The sequence below is a fragment of the Rhineura floridana genome, chromosome 7 (assembly GCF_030035675.1).
Source record: "Rhineura floridana isolate rRhiFlo1 chromosome 7, rRhiFlo1.hap2, whole genome shotgun sequence".
NCBI classification, from domain to species: domain Eukaryota; kingdom Metazoa; phylum Chordata; class Lepidosauria; order Squamata; family Rhineuridae; genus Rhineura; species Rhineura floridana.
The window spans coordinates 3837876-3859567 of record NC_084486.1 but is presented as its reverse complement, the minus strand read 5'-3'; the positions used below and the strand labels follow the sequence as shown (position 1 = coordinate 3859567).

The following is a 21692-nucleotide window of genomic DNA, read 5'->3' as shown; positions in this document are numbered from 1 at the left end:
ACATCCAGTACCCCATCAGGTTCTATCCCCCTCTTTAAAGTGGAAGGTCTTAAAGGGATAGGCTTTTGCCTGGAGCCTAGCATTTTGTCATCTCTCCCTGAGTCCACGCTCAGTGCACTGCCTGCAATGGTGTACCAGTTCCACTGAGTGTGAAGCCCTTACATTGCATATGCTGTCCCCTTGCTGGGCTCAGGGGCAGCAGTCTCAGGTTCAGGCACAGGAGACGCCGGCTTGGGGCCACTGGCATCTGGGGCTTTGGACACTCTAGTGGTGCTTGGCCTGGTGACTCCTCCTTTGGCACCACTGTTCCCTCAACCTCTGTGTCTCTGGCAGTGCTGGACTTTGGCATCATGGAGTTAGGGGTGGGCAGTGAAGTGGCCAAGTTTGCTGGTGACACCAAATTGTTCAGGGTGGTATGAATGGGCATTAAAATGGCAACTCAACTACAGGATCAGCTATCCTTGACTTGATTCCAAGCAACAGAGATGACTTAGTGGGTCAAATAGCAGTTATGGGAACTCTAGGGGAAAGTGACCATGTTAAGTATAGTTCTGGATTTTAAAGGAAGCAAAAGCTGAGAGCAGCTATACACGTACCCTGGACTTCAGCAAAGCTGATTTCAATAAATTCAGAGCAATGTTAAGAAAGGTTCCATGGCAAGCAACCCTAATGAGAAAAGGAGTCCAAGATGGGTGGGAGTTTCTAAGAAAGGAAATTCTAAAAGCGCAATGGCAAGCAAGTCCAACAAGAAAAAAGGGGGGAAAGAGCAGAAGAAGCCAATGTGGCTTCACAAAAAGCTTAGAGATGATCTGAAAAGAAAAAAAGACACTTACAGGAAGTGGAAAGAAGGCCAGGCCACAAAAGGAAGAGTACAGGCAGGTATCACGGAATTGCCGGGATGGTGTCAGGAAGGCTAAAGCTGAGAATGAGCTGAGGTTGGCAAGCAACAAAAACGCTTTCTTCAGGTACATCCATGGTAAAAGACAGAGAAAAGAAATGGTGGTTCAGCTACTCAGTGAGGATAGCACAATGATAACAGATGACAAAGAAAAGGCAGAAGTGCTCAATTCCTACTTTGACTCATTCTTCTCCCAAAAAAGGGCCTGTGACCCTCCCGGAAAACATAAAATTGAAGGGGCAGGATTGCAGCATGAGATTGATAGACAAATGGTCAAGGAATACTTAATCACTTTGAACGAGTTCAAACCTCCAGGGCCTGATGAACTGCATCCTAGAGTATTGAAGGATTTGGTTGAAAAACTTTCAAAGCCACTGTCGATTATCTTTGCAAAATCATGGAGGATGGATGAAGTGCCAGATAACTGAAGGAGGGATAATGTTGTCCCTATCTATGGTCTGAAGGCACATAAGGCCAGCTTCCTGCTGAAGCTAAGCAGGGTCAGATCTGATCAGTGCCTGGGTGGGAGACTGCTTGGTAAGCTGCCTTGGGTTTCTATCACGAAAAGAAAGGCGGGGTATAAATGTAATAAAAAAATAAATAATATCTTCAAAATAGGGCAAAAAGGAACAACTTGGGAATTACAGACCAATCAGCCTGACATCAATCCTTGGGAAAATTCTGGAGCAGATTATAAAGCAGTCAGTGTGTAAGCACCTTGAAAACAATGCACATGGATTTATCAAGAACAAATCCTGCCAGACAAATCTCAACTTTTGAGCAGGTAACATATTCTGATTAGTAAGCTAGCTAAAATGGGCTGGATGGAACAACTATCAAGTGGATCCACAGTTAGCTAAAGGATTGTACTCAAAGAGTGCTTATCAATAGTTCCTTCTCAAACTGGGGGGAGGTAATGAGCCCAGTGCTGTTCAACATTTTTTTTAATAATGGTTTGGATGAGAACATGCAGGAAATGCTTATCAAATTTGCAGATGATACAAAATTGGGAGGGATAGCTAATACTCTGGAGGACAGAAACAAAATTCAAAGGGATCTTGATAGCATTGGGCTGAAAACAACAGAAATGAAATTTCACAGGGATAAGTACGAAGTTCTACACCGGGGGGGGGACCAAAAGCACAGTTATAAAATAGGGGATACTTGGCTCAGCAATATGACATGTGAGAAAGATCTTTGAATTGTTGTTGATCACAAACTGAATATGAGCAAACAGTGTGATGTCACTGCAAAAAAGGCAAATGCTACTTTAGTATTATTTAGTATTATTTCCAAATCACGTGAAGTACTAGTTCCCCTCTATTCAGCACTGGTTAGGCCTCATCTTGAATACTGCGGCCAGTTCTGGTCTCCACACTTCAAGAAGGATGCAGACAAACTGGAACAGGTTCAGAGGAGGGCAACAAAGATGATCAGAGGACTGGAAACCAAGCCCTATGAGGAAAGACTGAAAGAACTGGGCATGTTTAGCCTTGAGAAGAGAAGACTGAAGAGAGATAGAATAGCACTCTTTAAGTACTTGAAAGGTTGTCACCCAGAGGGCCAGGATCTCTTCTTGATCTTCCCAGAGTGCAGGACATGGAGTAATGGGTTCAAGTTACAGGAAACCAGATTTTGACTAAACATCAGGAAAAACATCCTAATTGCTAGAGTGGTATGACAACACTGGAGGCATTCAAGAGGAAACCATCTGATGGGTATACTTTAATTTGGATTCCGGTATTGAGCAGGGGGTTGGACTCAATGACCCTATAGGCCTCTTCCAACTCTACTATTTTATGATTCTACAAAATGCAATTCAGTGTATGCAACTGTAAAGTCATGCACATTGGGCAACCCCCTTAACTTATACATTAATGAATTCTGAGCTGGCAGTGACTGACCAGGAAAGAAACCTTGGGTCATAGAAGACAGCTTGATGAAAATGTCAAGCCAATGTATGGCAGCTGTGGAAAAGTTGAATTCCATGTTAGGGATCATGAGGAAAGGCACTGAAAATACAACTACTACGCTGCTATCTTTTCGGCGCCAGGTGAAAACCTTTTTATATTCCCAGGCATTTTAATGCGTATTATTATATGTATTGTTGTATTTTGCTACTGTTTGATTATTTTTGTTTACCTTTGTTGGTTTGATTCTATTGTATTATTGTATTTATATATTCCTGATTGCTTTATTTTATGTACACCGCCCAGAGAGCCCTTGGGCTTAGGGCGGTATATAAATTAAATAAAATAAAATAAATAAATAAAAATAAATAAAATACTATCACAATGCCATTATATAAATATATGGTACAACCATCCTTGGAATACTGGGTACAGTTCTGGTGGCCTCATGTCAAAAAGCGGAGGCTTCTCAAAGGGGCTGATGTCCCCATCGCCATCATCGTTGATGGAGTGCACGCGCACGCACATGCCTGCCATCAACCAAGATGGCAGTAGGAGCATCAGCCCCTTAAAAAAGCCTCTTCTGCCATCTTGGTTGATAGTAACCCTGTGTGCACAGTGCACACAGCCCCAGAAAACAGGACAGAGACATAGGTGGAGCGAGTGAATGGGTGGGTGGCCTGAAAGCTCCCTCCTTGTGATTCGTGGCAGGGATCCTGCCAGGGATCATGGAAGGGGAGCACTACTCCTCCACCCTAACAAGGGGCCCTTCTGGGGCCCCTGTGGGCTGCGGGGCCCTTAGCCAGGGCCTGACCTGGCTGCCCTTTGTCGCCAGCCCTGGTTGAAATATTTGAGGCTTTTTAGCCTAGAAAATGTGGATAATGGGAAACATCATAGAGGGTATAAAATTATGCATGGTGTGAAGAAAGTGGTTAGAGATAAATTTTTCTCTCTGTCTCGTAATATTAGAACCTGGGACCATCTAATGGAGCTAAATGTTGGAAGATTCAGGACAGACAAAAGTACCTCTTCACACAGCATATATGTAAACTATGGAATTCATTGTCATAAGATACAGTGGTGGCCACCAAGTTGAATGGCTTTAAAGGAAGTTTAGACAAATCCATGTAGGAAAAGAATATTAACAACCACTAGCCATTATTGAAGTATCCGAGGTAATGGGGAGTTACAACTGGGGGGATTGCCATTGTGATCGTTTCTTGTTAGGAGGCTTTTCATAGGCATCTGATTTGCCCACTATGAAAACAGGATGCTGAAATAGATGGGTTTTTGGTCTGATTGAGCAGCGCTGTTCTTGTGTTCTTGCATTCTTTGTCAATAGCCATATTCCTATTTGGACTGAAAACTTTTCAGCAAAGGTATGACAGAAGAGCATGCAATTCTGCATACTGCATCAGGAGACTGGAATGACATAAACTGGGCAAAAGATCACCTTGCTTTCATCAAAACACAACATGTAGTCAGACTAGCCAACCTGACTACAGATTTGGCTCAGCAAAACATCTATTCAGGAATCAAAGTGAAATGTTCTCATGCAGGTCTTCCAACAGATTGCCCAGTGCTTTGGACAGCTACTAGCAGATCTCTTTGCTGTGCCAGAGAATGCACAGGTACAAAGCTTCACCATGAGACATTGCTGCCCAGGTGCCATGGGCACAAGTTAATTGGAAGCAAGATGGTCAGTGGGACTGTTCTATGCCTTCCCAATTATGTCAATGCTTGTTTGAGTTCTCCAGAGAATTTGGGAGACAGCTCTAGATGATCCTGGTGGCAATGGACTGGCCCAGATATCTGTGGTTTCCAGATCTTATTATCATGATGTCTGGTCACACTTGTTAGAGGTTACCCAATGGAAAAACCTTCTCAAGGCCTGGTTCTCAATCTTCAATTGCTGTTGTACAGAAAGCCTTCAGACTGATAAACAGTGGTGGAAGCAGAGCATTTTGAGAAGATCCCCTCCACCCCTTTATCCTTTCCTTTCACGCCAATAGCAATATACATTCTTAAAAATTTGACTTTAAAAACATTGCTAGGGGCAGTTATGTCAGCCAGAAGGGTGTTGGAATTGGGGGCCCTTCCTCTGCCTTTTTTTTTTAAATGCTGAATGAATATTTGTGCATTTATCAATTCAATCATGTTATTTTTTAAAAAAATAAAGGAACTACTTAAAAAGTGTGAAGCAGTTCCAGGACCTGGTGAAGGGGAGGCTCAATTTTAAACTTAAATGAAGCCACAGCCGCCCCCCACGCAATTTGCAATGAAGAGAGGGAATTCAACCAGGAAAGCAGCATGAGAGAGAGACTATTATTATTATTATTTATTATTTATTGCACTTTTAGACCGCCCTTTAGCGACAAGCTCTCAGGGCGGTGTACAATAAGATAAAAACAGATTAAAATACAGGTGTGGGTACAATACAATATGAAAACATATTTAAAAACAAAATTAAGACAAAAAATTAAAATTAAAATAGATTAAATTTAAAATTTAACATTTAAAATGCCTGGGCAAAGAGGTAGGTCTTTACCTGGCGCCGAAAAGATAATAAAGAAGGCGCCAGGCGTATCTCGTCAGGGAGGGCGTTCCATAATTCGGGGGCCACCACTGAGAAGGCCCTAGCTCTAGTTATTGCTCTCCGGGCCTCCCTATGCGTTGGAACCCGGAGAAGGGCCTTCGACGTCGAGCGCAGCGACCGGGTAGGTACATAGCGGGAGAGGCGTTCCGTCAGGTATTGCGGTCCGATGCCGTTAAGGGCTTTATAGGTAAGAACCAACACTTTGAATCTGGCCCGGAAACATATTGGTAGCCAGTGCAGCTGGGCCAGGACAGGTGTTATATGGTCAGATTTTTTAGACCAAGTAAGAACTCTGGCCGCAGCATTCCGCACCAGCTGAAGTTTCCGAACCGTCTTCAAAGGTAGCCCTATGTAGAGTGCATTACAGTAGTCCAATCTAGAGGTTACCAGAGCATGGATAACTGTGGCGAGGTTCTCCCTGTCCAGATAGGGTCGTAGTTGGGCTACCAGCCGAAGCTGGTAGAACGCATTCCGTGCCACCGAGGCTACTTGCGCCTCCAGTGACAGGAGCGGATCTAATAAGACCCCCAAACTATGGACCTGCTCCTTTAGGGGGAGTGTAACCCCATCTAGGGCAGGTCAGACATCAACCATCCGGGCAGAGAGCCCCTCCACCAACAGCATCTCAGTCTTGTCAGGATTGAGTCTCAGTTTATTAGCTCTCATCCAGTCCATTATCGCGGCCAGGCAGCGGTTTAGTACATTAACAGCCTCACCTGAAGAAGATGAAAAGGAGAAGTAGAGCTGCGTATCATCAGCATATTGCTGGAAACGCACTCCAAATCTCCTAATGACCCCACCCAGCGGCTTCATATAGATATTAAAGAGCATGGGGGACAGAACTGAACCCTGCGGGACCCCATATTGGAGTACCCAGGGACTCGAGTAGTGCTCCCCAAGCATCAACTTCTGGAGACGATTCTCGAGGTAGGAGCACAGCCACTGCCAAGCAGTGCCTCCAACTCCTAAATCTGCAAGTCGCCCCAGAAGGATACCATGGTCGATGGTATCAAAAGCCGCTGAGAGATCAAGGAGAACCAACAGAGTTACACTCCCTCGGTCTTTCTCCCGACAGAGGTCATCATACAGGGCGACCAAGGCTGTTTCTGTACCAAACCCCGGCCGAAAGCCCGATTGAAATGGGTCCAGACTATCTCCACACTTATGTCTTACTGTGTATGTGGGCAGCTGTTTTTGTGTGTGCATTTGTGTACCTTAGTCCAAATATGAGCATTAATATTTTAAGCATCCAAAATCTGTGTTTCCAGTCCACACTGGTATGCTGTGGTGCTTGATGGAATGTATTTATGCTGTGTGGAGTTGTCCTCTCCCCTTAATTAGCACTTCCCTGTCCACCAAAAGTTCCAGAAACCTGAGGTTCATTGTGGACATCTGCACTAGCATTTTTCATCTCTTTTTTTAATCTACCTTTAAAACTGTTTATTTTTTATTTTTGAAATACAAGTTTTTCAACATACCATATTTGCACAGAACAGCAGTAAAATAATAGTAATAATAAATTGGGTGTGTCACTTCAAGCCAGGAAACCTGAAGGCCATCATAGCATTTGCACATGTATTTGTTTACCTGTGCATGAACACCTTTAACCTGTCTGATTTGCACAAAACAGCAATACAAAAGAGAGTGTGGATGTGAGAGAGAGGGTGAGTGTGTCACTCCTAGCGAGGCAAGGAATTGGAGTTGCTGGCATGAATGGTTGCCACTTTATTTTCTCACCTTTTGTTTTCTTGCTTCTTATACTTAAAAGTGTAATTTTTATTTTTAAAACAGCTGTTTTGTGCAAAAGTTGCTCTGTGCAAAAGAGATGTCTTAAAATAAAAAATACCATGAATTTAGCAACAACTGGTAGAAAAAGGAAGGCTGCATCCATTCCTTTCAGCTGATGGAAACAAAATAGAAATAGGGAGTGTGGTGACAGACCACATCATCACACATATAAAAAAACCCCACCCACACATTGCACCTCAGTATGTCCAAAGTCAGGTAACATTGAATTTTATGTTGTACTTTCTTCCCTTACCGAATTATCCATAGATTGGGAAAATCCAAATTTAGCAAGGGGAAAGTGCAGGCTGCCACTTGGATTAGCAGGATATCATGTGGATGACACAAAAAAGAAAAAGATAACAATTCTAGATACAAATAGCTTCAAATCCACATTAAACTCCAGTGTGGACAAGCCTAGAGGATTGTCCCAGTATCGTTGCCCCATAATCATTGTTCCCAGTGGTGGCTGGTGCCTAGTAGATGTGATAGGGCTGCTATAGGATGGTGGCTTTATGGTCATGGGGAAGTGGCCAAGTTTTGGTTTTCTCCCCATCCTCCTCCCTTGCAAACATATTGCAAACCCTTAAGCATTCCAATTTTGCATATAGCACCTAACTAAACCGTAAAGTGTTTTGCTTTGGTTCAGAAGGGATTCTGGCTGCTGAAACAGCATTATCACGGATAACAGTTATTGCCTAAAGATCTCCAGAGTTTCTTTTTTAAAAAATAAAACCAATTCTGTAAACTGTAAGTTCCTATCGCTCAGAGAAAAAAATATGGCAGGTGGGGAAAAACAAGAAGCCAAAATGTAAGAAAAAGGAGTCTTTGACACCACATGATCAGTTCTCAATGCTGTACGTTCCATAAGTTCCTCCAGTAGTGGGGACTTAGACATTCACATAAAGTATATTTTTATAAAGGTCCAGGAGGGCTGACAAGACGGCAGACCAAGGGGAGGAACCTCTCTGCCATAGCTACACTTTTGGATTAGGATTGGTTGGCCAGAGAACAAGAAGCAGATTAATCAGAGAACAGTGGATTGACATAAATGTTTGCAGAGCTTATCTGAGTTCAAACAGAAGTATAAAATGTGTGGAACAAGAAAGAGTGTGTGGCTTGTGGAGGATATTTTTTTAAAAAAATTACATTCTCATTGGCAGGGCTGTGCCCTGATAGCCCCAAATGCCTGTCCCTATTCAGCCCCTGTCTCCCCAGCTGCTTTTGAGCATCTTCTTCTTCTTTCTTTTCTAAAGGAGATTCAGTGGCAGATCTCCCATATCTCATGTAGCTTAACCTTCAGGCTACAGAAACTCTCAAATATACACCAGAGAACAATTGGCAGCTACCTTTTTTTGAGATTTCTTCGACGTTTTCTGAGTGATCTTCACAGGTATCTTCTCTTTGTGGAACAATGGAAGTTGACTTTGATTTTTTTTCATCTGACAGATTTTGCTCCTTGCTTCCATCTGTACTAGTTTCATTCTCATTCAAAAAGAGATTACTCTGTGTAATATATGCTTCTATTGACCTTCTAGTAAGGGCAGATTTAGACACAGGATACTCCTCTTGAAGTTTTTCTACATTTTCTACAGTGAGAAGCAAATGTGAAGGCTTGGGATCCATTGAGTGGCATACAAAAGGAGTATGGGTTATTTCTGATTGTAAATGGTCTCTGCTACCTGACCCTGACTGGTTCTGTCCATTAGACATATTGTCAGTGCACAAAGGAGACTGGGCTCTGAAAGAAATAAAGAAAGAATTGGACATTTACTATGATTGTACCCATCGATTCTTCGGTGGAGCTAAAATGTCCAGTCTAAGGAATCTTATTGTAATCAAAGTTGCCCTCTCTTTAGTTCACTAGGGCTTCACTAATGTTGTTTAATTTTGTATAGTGCTTAATTTGACCTAGTGGTTAGGCCCAGGCATCTGTTACAGAAATTGATTACAGGCCTGAAATTTCTTAAATCATTTTCTGAGATAGTTCTCCTCTGCATTGTTCTTATAGCTGGCAGAAGCACATCCCTTTGCATGTCCTCTGGACAGGCTAGAGCTCTGGGCCAGCTTTGTTTACAAATAACATATAGGCAGGAACATCCTACTAATATGTAGGAAAGATGAGGAAAACCTAATGATAAAAAGTTAGATTATTTTCAAATTTCAACATTTGCAGCACACCCTTATGCATGTTTACCCTGAATGAAGACCCACTGAGCTCAATGAGACTTACACCCAAGTAACTATGCACAGGATTGCAGCTGGAAAGTTAATTTAAGCATCTCAAAAAAGTCCAGAATGTATAATGATGTACATCAGTAATCTGTAGGCAAGTCTTTATAAACAAAGAAATATATGGCAGCTATACTTCTGAAGTATGAATCCCAAAGTGTTAAAAACATTGTCTTATGCAGGGAGTACATATGTTAAATTGACGAGTTTCTTGCACAGTGCAAATGGCTTTATCATAAAGCCCTGATTATGGGAACTAGCTTGTCATTTGAACAATTTCTATTGTTTTTGTTTTTTTAAAAATACAATATTTGGTTCAAAAAGAAAAATAAACAGGGAGACCTACATATCTATAGTACTCCTATGTTAAGAGAATTTATTTGTTAAGAAGAATGTAAATTGAGCAGTTAATGTGCATCATAACCAGCCATTGTTCACATTCACTAGGCCTTATAGAGAATGCTAACATTAAGCTTCCATGAAGAGTGAATTGTGCATATTTTCTGATCAATGTACATAATCTCCAACAGGGAATGTGCATGTATCACCTGAATTCTGCACATTCTCTGCCCATTATGCATAATCCCAACAGGCCTTTGGGAATGTTAATATCTTGGCTGAATTTTGTACATTCTTCAGTCAATATGCATAATCTCCAATAGGGATGTGCTAGATTTACGCCCAATTCAGATTTGGGACCAAAGTATCCATTAATTTGCTTATTCTCTATTGTTGTTGATTGGATTTTTATGTTGCAATTTTCCACAGCTATTTTTGAAAATGGATTTTTGAAGAAAAAAATCCAACTCAAAAATATTTATATTAAGAATTATAATTTTATCAATATTTCCTTTCCTTTATCAGTATTTCCTTTCAAAATATCTGTATTACCTTTCAAAATATCAATATTAATATCAATATTTTTTGCAAGGAAACGAAATTGGTAAAAAGCAGTGGCTAGCAGACAAAGAACAAACTCATATCAATATTGGTCTGTTCAGTCGATGGAATACTTTCAAACTGTCACCAGCCAATGGATCCCATCCCTAATCCCAACAGGGCTTTTTTTTGTACATTCTATAGCCATTATACATAATCTCCAACAGGGGATGCACATATCTCAACTGCGTTTTGTACATTCTCTGGGCAATATTCACATTCTCACATTCTAATGTGAATTTTACAGTTTTTCATAATTAGATTTAAACACTAAATCTATAATGTTTTGCCCATTTTTAATTCTGTTTTAGAATGGAAGTTTGTGTGGGATGTTAGAAATGTTCTCATGTTGACTGGAAGATTAATTTACATTCTCTGACATCTCTTCAGAAACACTGGGTTGTATCCAACTAAGTCCTACTCAGACTAAACCCAGCGAAATTAATAATAATAATAATAATAATAATAAAATTTTATTTCTAATGAACCTAAGTTAGTCATGTCTATTAGGTTTGATGGGTTTGCTCTGAGTAGGACTAGTATTATGCATATGGCCTGTGTCATTTCTTAGCACTGCAGTCGAAACGTTGGCTGGGGAGCATGAGGGCTTAACATAGTGGCAGGCCCACTCTATCTGTAGCCCTGCTGCTCATGCCAAGTAGGGCAAAAGGAGAGGAGGGACTGCGCCAGCCCCACTGCCATTGCATGATGGTATCAGGCCCAATTTGGGCTCCAGGCTGAAACAGTGATTTGTCAACCCCACTCCCCACCTTCTGCAATGGCTGGTGTGAGCAGGTGGGCTGCAGGGGTGGTTGCAGCCCTGCTGCTCTGTTAAACTATGATGTTTCCTGGGCAGAGTTTGAATTATGCATTTTTGCTGTCAACATACAATCCTAAAGTCTTGAAAAGCAATAAGAGCAGGAGTGGGCAACCTTTTTTTCCACCAAGAGCTTGATGCTCTTGGAGTAATTTCTCGGCAGTGTGCGGGAGCCAGAAGACGTAGTGAGTAGAGTCAAAGGTACTTCACCCTTCCTTTCCAGCTCTTTCTTCCCTCAGAGTTGTGAGAGGGGAAAGGAAGGGTTAAAAGTTCATATTTTGGGAGCCGCACACCTTCTTCCCACTGCCTAGCTTATCAGTGGAAGGGTATGTTATAGGCCATGTAAGGTTAGGTAGTGAGCCAAATGCAGCACAGAGGAAAGAGATAAGGGGGGGTGGAGGCATGATTCTTGAAGACTATGCTTACTGACTGGAGAATGTTCATATTGCCCACAGAATGTACAAAATGCATGAGATATGTGCATTCCCCAAGGCCTGTTGGGGATTATGTATATTGGTTGGAGAATGTACAAAATTCAGTCAATATATGCACATTCCACAAAGCCTTTTGGGGATTATGCATAACAGCTGGAGAATGTACAAAATTTAGCCAAAAATTGCACATTCCCCAAAGACTGTTCGGGATTATGCATAACAGCTGGAGAATATACAAAATTTGGCTGAAATATGGACATTCCCCAAGGCCTATTGGTGTCCTGACTCCTAACCAGAGAAGCAGACCCAGGACTTGAAGGCTGGGTTTCTTAATTAATACCCCAGGAACCATCAGTACAGGAATACAGCATCAGGCATTCTAGGCATGATTCAGGATACAAAACAGGAGCAGACTAGACATATCTCAGAAGCAGACTAAGGCATCTCTTATAAACAGGCTAGATATATCTCAGGATTATAAACTAGGCAGATGGAAGCAACAGCACTCTGCAAATCTCAGGATACAAACTAGGTATGCAGCAGCAACAGCAGACTGTTGTTGCAGCAATCTTATGTCATCCAGCCACTCTAATATATGAGAGAAGTGAGTGGGCACATTCATTCTCCAAGCGTTCTTTAGTACTTTCCAGCTTTTGCTGCAAGGCGAAGGCTTCTTCTAGGAGCAGAGAACATTTTCTGAAGCTGTCCCTTTTCTAATTTCTGTGACCTTGGCAAAAGCGTAATCTCTCACTCAGGCAGGCGCTTTCACTTTGCTCTCTCTGGAAAACTCCAGGCTGTTCAACAGCTAGGTCTGGGCTGGGTGCCAGTGGGCATTCCTTTCTGTCTGTCATAGATGCAAAGGGGTTATGGGCACCAATTGATTCATCAGGCTCAGAGTTGCCAGAGATGCATAATGACTGGAGAATGTACAAAATATAGCTGAAATTTGCACAGTCTTCAAGGCCTGTTGGGGATTATGCATAATGGCTGGAGAATGTACAAAATTCAGGCAATATATGCACATTTCCCAAGGCCTGTTGCAGATAATGTATATTGACTGGGAAATGTGCAAACTTTCCTCTTCATGGAAGGTTAATGTGCACATTCTCTGTGAGGCCTGGTGAATGTACACAGTGGCTGGTTATTATGCAGATTAACCACTCAATTTATATTCCGCTTAACACATATATATTGGCCTGGTTCATATTTCACTTCAAACCATAATTTCAAGTAAGGTTTAAAGGTGAATGCACAGCATGCTAGTGCATACTGCTGAAATTATAGGCCCTTCGCTCCTGCTGTTACCATGCTGCCATAAGGTAAGCTATGGTCTGGCTTAGCATTGTGGCTGAACTCGGGCTAATGGTTTGTTTCTGTCTTACCGCACATGGGTTGATATTTCAGTAGCAGTACCTTAATGATACAAAAATACTCTCTAATCACTTTCCACTGAGATCACTGCATTGGTAACTCTGGGTCTATTTTATGCAGAAAAATGACAGAAATATTTTAAATAAATAAAATAAATCCTCCTTATATTTCGAGTGTGTGTGTGAGTGAGTGAGTGAGTGAGGGGGGGATTGAGAGAGATTGAGAGAGACTGTTCTTTTGAATTTCTGTAGTCCAAGGATTTGGGGTTCTGAAGAAAGCAATCTGTATCAGACATAGAAATTATTGAGTTCTGCGCCAAAAATGTATCCTATGCTTTTCAAAAACTACTCTCCATCAATTTATGAGAAAATAAATTATATTCAAAAATCATCAAAGGGGAGAGTAATTCTCATGGCCAAAGTGCAGGGCTTTTGTTGCCAAACAATGTTTATAAGTATCCTTTCTTTCATTCTACAGTCTCACCAGTGAACTCTGTAGTCTCTCCAGGTGCCCTCACTTCAATTAAAGCCCAAGAGAAGACATCATGAGGCAATTCCTCCCCTGAGGTTTTTTCAGACCAGGAAGCGTGATCAGCTAGAGAGGCTCCAGAGTACTGGAGAAACATTTGATGGAAAGAAAAACACACCATCCTTAGCTACCTCACAACAATAAAGTAAGTACAGAACCCTGCGCTGACCAAAATTCTAAAGAAATTCTCAAGTGCCCTGTGAATGACATAGTACAATGGAAACCTCTTATGCAGAGGAAGATTTTGTTACTGTTACTTGTTATTCTTAGCCTATTTGTAGCACACCCTTCCTCTGAGGAACTCACAGTGGAGTATATAAAAGTTATTCCATCCCATTCTCAGAATTCTTTGAGGTAGTTTAGGGAGGGAGGAAGAGTGTCGTTGAATGGAGATCTGAACCCAGGTCTTTCTAGGCTAAGATTACACTACACTGGCACTCATAATAGGAAATAGTTATGGCAGTCGCTGGACCTGTAAGAGCCACTTAAAAAATATAAAGGGAAACAGAGAGCTACTAATACAGTAGGGCCCCACTCATATGGCGGGTTACGTTCCAGACCCCACCTAAAAGCAAAACCTGCCGAAAAGCGGAACTCATTCAATAGAATGGTGCCCGACGCCCAGAAACGCCGTAAAAGTAGAACAAGCGCTGTATGAGTGGGACCTTACCCTAATTGAAATCCGCCATATTAGCGGAACGCCACAAAGCGGGGCCCTTCTGTAGTGTGCATTTTTACAATTATTCACTTCATCCTCAAACCTACATAGGAAAGGAGGCCATTATAATTCTTATTTACAATGGACTGGGGCAAGGCAATGAAGTGTTACCTAAGGCTACCAATGACTGCAACAGGGATTTTATCCCAGATCCAATAAACTCTACAATGCGCCACAGTAACCCTCAGAAGTTATTGTTGGGAAACTCTTAACTCTGAATCCAACTTTAATAAAACAGATTAACAAAATACTTTACCTCCCTCCTTCACCACTTGGTTGTGTTCTGGGTATACTTAGATACTACTTCAATGTCACAATGGATCTGACACGTTCCCCCCTTTTGTTGCATGGACCAGTGAACATGGACCTGTTAACAGTTTGTTCCTGTAGCAGCAAGCAGCACTGGAAATCAGTTTGAAGGAAGGAAAGGTGGTGGCAGCTCTCCCTTCCTGGTCCATGCTCTATGTAAGGTATATGTAAGCATAAGAAAAACTATTTTTGAAAGAAAATAAGTACAATGGCTTAGTCAAATTTAGCCCCATACTTCAGCGAGTCATCTCTAGACTTTCATCTTAGCAGAAGCCCTTCACAGCTCTGCTAACTGAAACCTCTTTCCTGGAGAGGTCAACTATCCATCCTCTAGTCTAACCCCATATAGACACCATAGGCAATCTGCACTGAGCTGCAGTCCATCGTGACACAGTTGCAGTATGTAACTGAATCAGGGCTAAATGGATTGGATTTTGGTTTAAAATATAAGAACTGCCTATGCTGGGTAATACCAAGGGCTCACCCAGCTCTCTGTCCAACAGTGGCCAGTCAGTTACCCCTGGACAATTAACAAGCAGGGCAAGATGGTGATAAGAATGCTGGCCTCCAACATCTGGTACTCACTCAAGAGAGATACCACCTCTCGAGTGGAACCTTTTTTCAGTTCAAGGGCTGCATTCCCTTCTGGGCAACTTTCTGGGGGCCATATACCAATGGTGGGTGGGAAAAGAAGCAAAAGCAGGTGAAGCAATGAATGTAAACTCCTGCTCTCCAGAAACATCCCTATTTGCTACATAGCAATAAGGTGCTAAGGCTGAAATTGGCAGCCTGAGCCGTTTTGTGCTATATAGCATAGGAGGGAAAGTTTCAGGGGGGTGGGAATGAAAAAAAGGTGTCCTTTCCCCTTTAATAAGAACATCAAAAGAGCCCTGCTGGATCATATCAAAGGTCCATCAACTTAGCATCCTGTTTTCCACAATGACCAGCTAGATGCTCCCAGGAAATCCACAAGAAGGGCAATAGCTTGCTCCCACTGTGGCTCCCCAGCAACTGGTATTCAGTGACATAATCCAAACACGGAGGTTCCGTATTGCCATTGTGACTAATTGTCATTGCTAGACCTACCCTCCATGAGGTAGGTCCCAAAAAGGGATTGCGAAGAGCTCCAAAAAGACCTCTCCAAACTGAGTGAATGGGCAGAAAAATGGCAAATGCAATTCAATATAAACAAGTGTAAAATTATGCATATTGGAGCAAAATCTTAATTTCACATATACGCTCATGGGGTCTGAACTGGCGGTGACCGACCAGGAGAGAGACCTCGGGGTTGTAGTGGACAGCACGATGAAAATGTCGACCCAGTGTGCAGCAGCTGTGAAAAAGGCAAATTCCATGCTAGCGATAATTAGGAAAGGTATTGAAAATAAAACAGCCGATATCATAATGCCATTGTATAAATCTGTGGTGCGGCCGCATTTGGAATACTGTGTACAGTTCTGGTCGCCTCATCTCAAAAAGGATATTCTAGAGTTGGAAAAAGTTCAGAAGAGGGCAACCAGAATGATCAAGGGGATGGAGCGACTCCCTTACGAGGAAAGGTTGCAGCATTTGGGGCTTTTTAGTTTAGAGAAAAGGTGGGTCAGAGGAGACATGATAGAAGTGTATAAAATTATGCATGGCATTGAGAAAGTGGATAGAGAAAAGTTCTTCTCCCTCTCTCATAATACTAGAACTCGTGGACATTCAAAGAAGCTGAATGTTGGAAGATTCAGGACAGACAAAAGGAAGTACTTCTTTACTCAGCGCATAGTTAAACTATGGAATTTGCTCCCACAAGATGCAGTAATGGCCACCAGCTTGGACGGCTTTAAAAGAAGATTAGACAAATTCATGGAGGACAGGGCTATCAATGGCTACTAGCCATGATGGCTGTGCTCTGCCACCCTAGTCAGAGGCAGCATGCTTCTGAAAACCAGTTGCCGGAAGCCTCAGGAGGGGAGAGTGTTCTTGCACTCGGGTCCTGCTTGCGGGCTTCCCCCAGGCACCTGGTTGGCCACTGTGAGAACAGGATGCTGGACTAGATGGGCCACTGGCCTGATCCAGCAGGCTCTTCTTATGTTCTTATGTTCTTATGAGGTTGTCTGATCTCCTTTTAAAGACAGTTAAGTTAGCAGACATCACCACAAATTCCATAAATTATGGAATAAATAAATTAACTTTGTTCTTGAAGAAGTACTTTCTTTGTTTTTCATGAATCTACTGCTAATCAAGTTCATGGGTGACCCCAAGCTCTAACATTATGAGGAAGGAAGATAAACAATTTCTCTCCAGAACAGCCTTGCCCAGCCTGGTGCCCTCCAGATGCTTTGGACTACAGCACCCTCAGCCCCAGCCAACACTTGGGTTTTATAGTCCAAAATTGAAAGGTGCCGTCCAAAACATCCGAGTGGCACTAGGCTGGCGAAAGCTGCTCTAAAAGAAGACAAAAATGTATTTTTCACCTCCTGAAAAGTGCCCCACCTCTGTGAGCCCAAAACAGCACCTTAGGCCAGAAGCACTGTTTTTTCTCTGTAGCAGTATATTCCTGATCCTACTGCTTATCCATGCTAATACTGGACTTGAAGATCCCCATGCATATCAACTGGAAAGCTAAACAAGGCCACCCCAATGGGTGGTGGTAGTGGTTTCTGCATACTTGGGGAACTCTCCAGGTATGCAGATAAATATTGGTTTGTAAATTAAAAGAAGGGGAAATGGCCCATTGAGGATTGAGTATGCTCAATAGCCTCTAACAATCACAAAATGTTGTGGGTACTTAAGCATCACTTAGGAGAAAATGTGGGCATTAGATGGAGGGGAGGGGAAAGAAAGCATGAGTGGTGAGAACTGGCCTGCCTGGCCTGCGCAAGCAGCTAACAGCTTACGGTTTCCTCAGTGTAAGAGGGAACGTGTCCATGAGGTTAAAAAACTTTCCATCCTGCAGTACATGGGAAGGTGTCAAGGACGGGGAAAGGATGGCAATGAAGTTGCAGTCAGCTTCAATCCTGAGTTCTTTAGCATTAGCATTTTGCGTTAGGAAAGTGGTTAGAAAAGTGATTGGGAAATGCACTGAAAAGCAGGATGAATGAATTATTAGTGGGGAAATGTGTAAGTATCATGCAAGCAGATTAGGATGAATGTTCAATAAGTAGTAGTAGTAACTTATTATTGCTTTAAGCCATAGGCCATCGCAAGATGCAGCAATTATAAAACATCAAGAGATAAACACAGCTAAAACCATTTACAAAACATTAAAAGGCTTTTGTATTATTGTATTTTGTACGTCGCCTAGAGTGGCCGTTCACTTGGCCAGATAGGCGACTCAAAAATAAAATTTTATTATTATTATTAAAATCTTGGATATGAATCGTATGATGCAAAAAAATAAAATAAAAATAAGTTATTATTATTATTATTTTAGGACAGCACTAAAGTATAACGATGCTTTCAGGGCCTGCATCCCTTCACGTGGGCGGAACTGACTTATGCCAGCATTGTTTCAGGATGCATTCAGAGGCATACAGTTTGAAGAGAGATTGGCCAGGAAATGGGATACATTTTCCCAAAGGTTGAGTCTTGTAGAAAACACATCTTCAGAGGCAAAAATTATTTTGTTGCATGACGCACAGCACATCTGCATGGGACGGTCATGGAAGACCAACAGTTGCTGGACATAAACCGCCCGAACAGCAACTGGGGAAGGTCCTGCCAAGGCTCCGGGCTGCGTGGTGTAGGGCTGTGTGGGGTACGGGGGGGCCTGCCCATCTTTCACAGTCGGCCCAACCCCATAGCGTGGGACAGGATATGGATATGGGTATGGGGCAGAGGTGTTAATTCCGGTCATCTCCGCATAAGATGGAGGTGCGGGCGCAGGGAAAGCAGGAGCAGATGGAGGAGCAGCCAAGGAGGGGGAATATCCAGCGATGCATCCAGGGCGGGGGACAGGTTTTGTATTTCCCCAAGATGGATTATTGCCTCACAGATGTACGCTGGCCTGCAGATGTTAGAAAGGGGGCGGTTCAGAGAGGGTAGCGGATCCACTGCTCGACATTTAGACGGAGACCCCAGTTCTGCATTTTCCAAAAATCTTACATCAGTCCAAGAAGGGACAGAATAAGTATTCAGAAATTCCCTATGAGGGCGGTCACTAATCGAAGAGGGAAGGAAACACGGATTATCAGAGTAGGACTGATGAAGGGGGGATGAGTCCGCCGCAGGTGCCGCGATCTGTGTGTCGCGGGCTAGTTGGGGAGAGCGCCCCACATCTGTAGGGATTTGCGTTTCCGACCTCACGTGAGTAGGGGGTTCAGCTAAGGTCATCCTAGCCTGCAAACAATTTGAAAGGTTCTGCAATCTGGTGATAATGTCCTGTTGGGCGTGCACAGAAAGTCTGAAAAAAATTGTGAGGAGATCCTCCTCCTCTTCGCAGAAGAAGCCAAGCGATTCTTCCTTATTTACGATGTTAAGTCTGGGCTCTTGGTTCGGGCCGGGTGTCATACTGACTAGGCGTAAGTTGGAAGCTAAACTCGCTTCTCCAGTGACGGTAGGGCCCTGGTTAAAAGAGACCGTGCCAGATGTACTAGTCTTTCTTGAGGACTTGGTAGTCGAGCGAGTTGTTCCCTTGTCCAAAGTTTTTGTCCCAGAATCGACAATGGGAACACTTGATGTTGAGTGTAATAGATTTGGGCTTGGAAACAAAGGATACGGGTCCGCTATATTTTGAAAGTGTCTTTGGATAGATGTTCCATGCGTGTGCAGCATTTGCCTGTTTGCACGCAGGTGGCTTGCTGCCTCCGAGCTTCTAAAAGTGAGCAGAACTGTTGTATTTATGGAAGTGCTGTATAGATGTTCCACTTTGATAATGTCCGAGGCCTTTATCTGCACCAGATCCAATGACTGTAAAAATTTAAAAACGTGTGATTTCCGCATGGCCGGAGAGTCTCTAAAATTGATCCCAGGGTAATTTAACAGCGCTATTTTGTTTTGGCTGTATTGTAAATTCCATCGCTTCTCTTTGGTTGGAGGACAGGGAGGGTGTAAATCTTTCAATTTCCGCTCCGGACAGGCCCGCCATTCAGGACGCTGTGTGCAGGATGGACTCCCACAGGTTGGAGTTGGCGTTCGCGATGTTAAAAGAGTTATTTCGGGTCGGGGTTTGAGGTGCGAATGATGATGTTCCGGAATCTGTGAGCTTTCCCTATGAGGGCTCCTGGGTTTTGGCAGCGCCTCCAGGATTTTTAAAAGGTTACTGAAGTTCATTTTCCCGGCCCTCAGTGGCTTATACTTTTTGATGTTTTTAGATTTTTTCACATTTAAGACCACTTTGTGTTTAAGTCTACGTTTGCATGGCTGGGTTGCATGTTGAATACCTGCAAAGTCGCCCGTCCTATGATGCGTGTTTAATTTTTTGAATTCCTCAGTAAGGGTCGTAAGTAATCTGTTAGCCTCCCTGATGAAGTTTTTGATGCAAACAATCTCTCTTGAAGTTTTCACCAAATGAGATTTCATCCCTTGAAGATCAACAGGGTTATAAACTTGATGTTTACATACGTTTCCCGGAGAGGTGACTGATAAATACTGAGGCGAAGATGGATCTGTCAGACAAGGAAAGCTCGAAGCCTCATGAGTAATCCCGGTGGTAACTATGGCTTCAGAGTGGTGATTTAATAGATTTTCGGCCTGCTCCAATTCCAGAGCCAGGTTTTGTGTAGAAAAAGGAGGCAAGCCCAATGTTCCAAGCGTATCTTTCGTGTCTATGGACCAGTCCAGAATCACATTGGTAGAGGTGTTGGAGTCAGTGGTATGAAACAGGCCAGAGGGGTGGGCGTTGCCATCAGACCTTGATCTGGCACCCAAGAGGGATAATATATCACGTTTCCCCCCGTCCGTGTTTGAGGGGAAAAAATGAGTAATTTTTAGTTGTTTCACATCGCCAGAAGGCGTTCCTGTTTCCCCTTCTAGCAGGATTCCCTGCTCTTTACACATTTTCCTCGTGTGAACCATTTTATAGGAGAGGTGGCTTTAAGGCAGAGAAAACAACTAACAAATGGCAAGCACAGCTTCTTAAAAAGGAGGCTCCAAAGTTTTGATGACGAGAGGAGGGAAGTTTAAACATCAACAAATGTAGTGAATCACTTTCTTATCTTGAACGAGGCTTGAGTTAAATTTATGTTGGTTCAAGATTCAAGGCTCAAGAGATATAAACGTTTGGAGGAATTACCTTACCTCCCACTCAGAGGCTATCAGAATCCCGCTCAGTAAATCGTGAAGTTGTAGTTGCAGTTGTATGAGGGCAGAAGAGGTTAGAATACCAAGCTTTAACTGTGACCTTGAAGAACTTCAAACTAATTGGGAAAAGATTAAAGGGTCTGTTGGCTTCTGTTAAACAAACTTTTTTGCTAATTTGTTGAAGGGGAAACAAAGACATGCTCCTCTGGCCGCCGTGGCCATCTTAAGTCTGAATGTACAATAAAGACTATAATCTAACCTCCATGTAAGTTTTGTGCAAGCAAATCAGGGGCTCCTTCAGGTGAGCTGTTTATGGAGTATTCATTGTGATTTGCTTAAACAAAACCTATCCTGTGGTTAGACTATCTCTGGCCTTTATTGAGCATTCATTCTGATTTGTTTATGGGTGGTTATATAACAATGAGCATTCATTTTGCATTCATCCTGCTTTGGCTGCAGGGTGTTTACACATCCTGTCATTAATCATTTGTTCATCCCATACTTTTCAATGCATTTTCCCATCTCTTTCCAAATTGCAGACTCTCTCTGTGTTGTTTTTAAAGTAGATTTGTTGGGCTAGGGTGACTGAATGCACTTTAATTTTATTTTAATCCACTTTAATTTTACAAACCTAAAGTTTCAGTATAAGCTTGAATTCTTCCCACAAAATACTGACAGTTTGGAGGCACCCCAGGACGAATGCTCAATAAACAGGTCAACTGGAGAGGCCCTCTGAATAAAGCTGGTTAGATTCCTGAACAGGAGCAAATAGATGCCAATGGGGGCTCTTTTCCATAAGGCTCCTAGCTCTGCAGGACCTCCCAATCTCCACTTCAGCCTTGGTGAGGGAGTGCACATACACGGGGGGGGGGGGGAGACACGTAGCTGTCTGCTAGGGATTTAAGTGCATGTCTAGTTTGGCCCCAA

The 21692-nt window shown here is 42.7% G+C and overlaps 2 protein-coding genes across 8 annotated transcripts in view; one reads left to right on the top strand and one right to left on the bottom strand.

The window, feature by feature from the left end:
* Positions 1-8902, bottom strand: part of ERICH6B (glutamate rich 6B) — a 117514-nt gene extending 108612 nt beyond the window's left edge. Inside the window, exon 1 of the mRNA XM_061634571.1 lies at positions 8539-8902. Coding sequence (XP_061490555.1) covers positions 8539-8902 — 364 coding nt within the window. The remainder of the gene's footprint in view (positions 1-8538) is intronic.
* The window catches only part of CBY2 (chibby family member 2), a 31554-nt gene that overhangs the window by 8208 nt on the left and 1654 nt on the right, over positions 1-21692 (top strand). Inside the window, exon 1 of one of the 7 annotated variants that reach the window (XM_061634736.1) lies at positions 13635-13655. The exons of 1 other annotated variant lie outside the window; for it this stretch is intronic. The gene's annotated coding sequence lies outside the window, so the exon portion shown is untranslated. Of the gene's footprint in view, positions 1-13634; positions 13656-20562; positions 20904-21047; positions 21067-21547; positions 21608-21692 lie in introns of those variants that run through there. 5 more of the 7 variants (XM_061634732.1, XM_061634731.1, XM_061634729.1 and 2 more) reach the window with 5 other exon arrangements.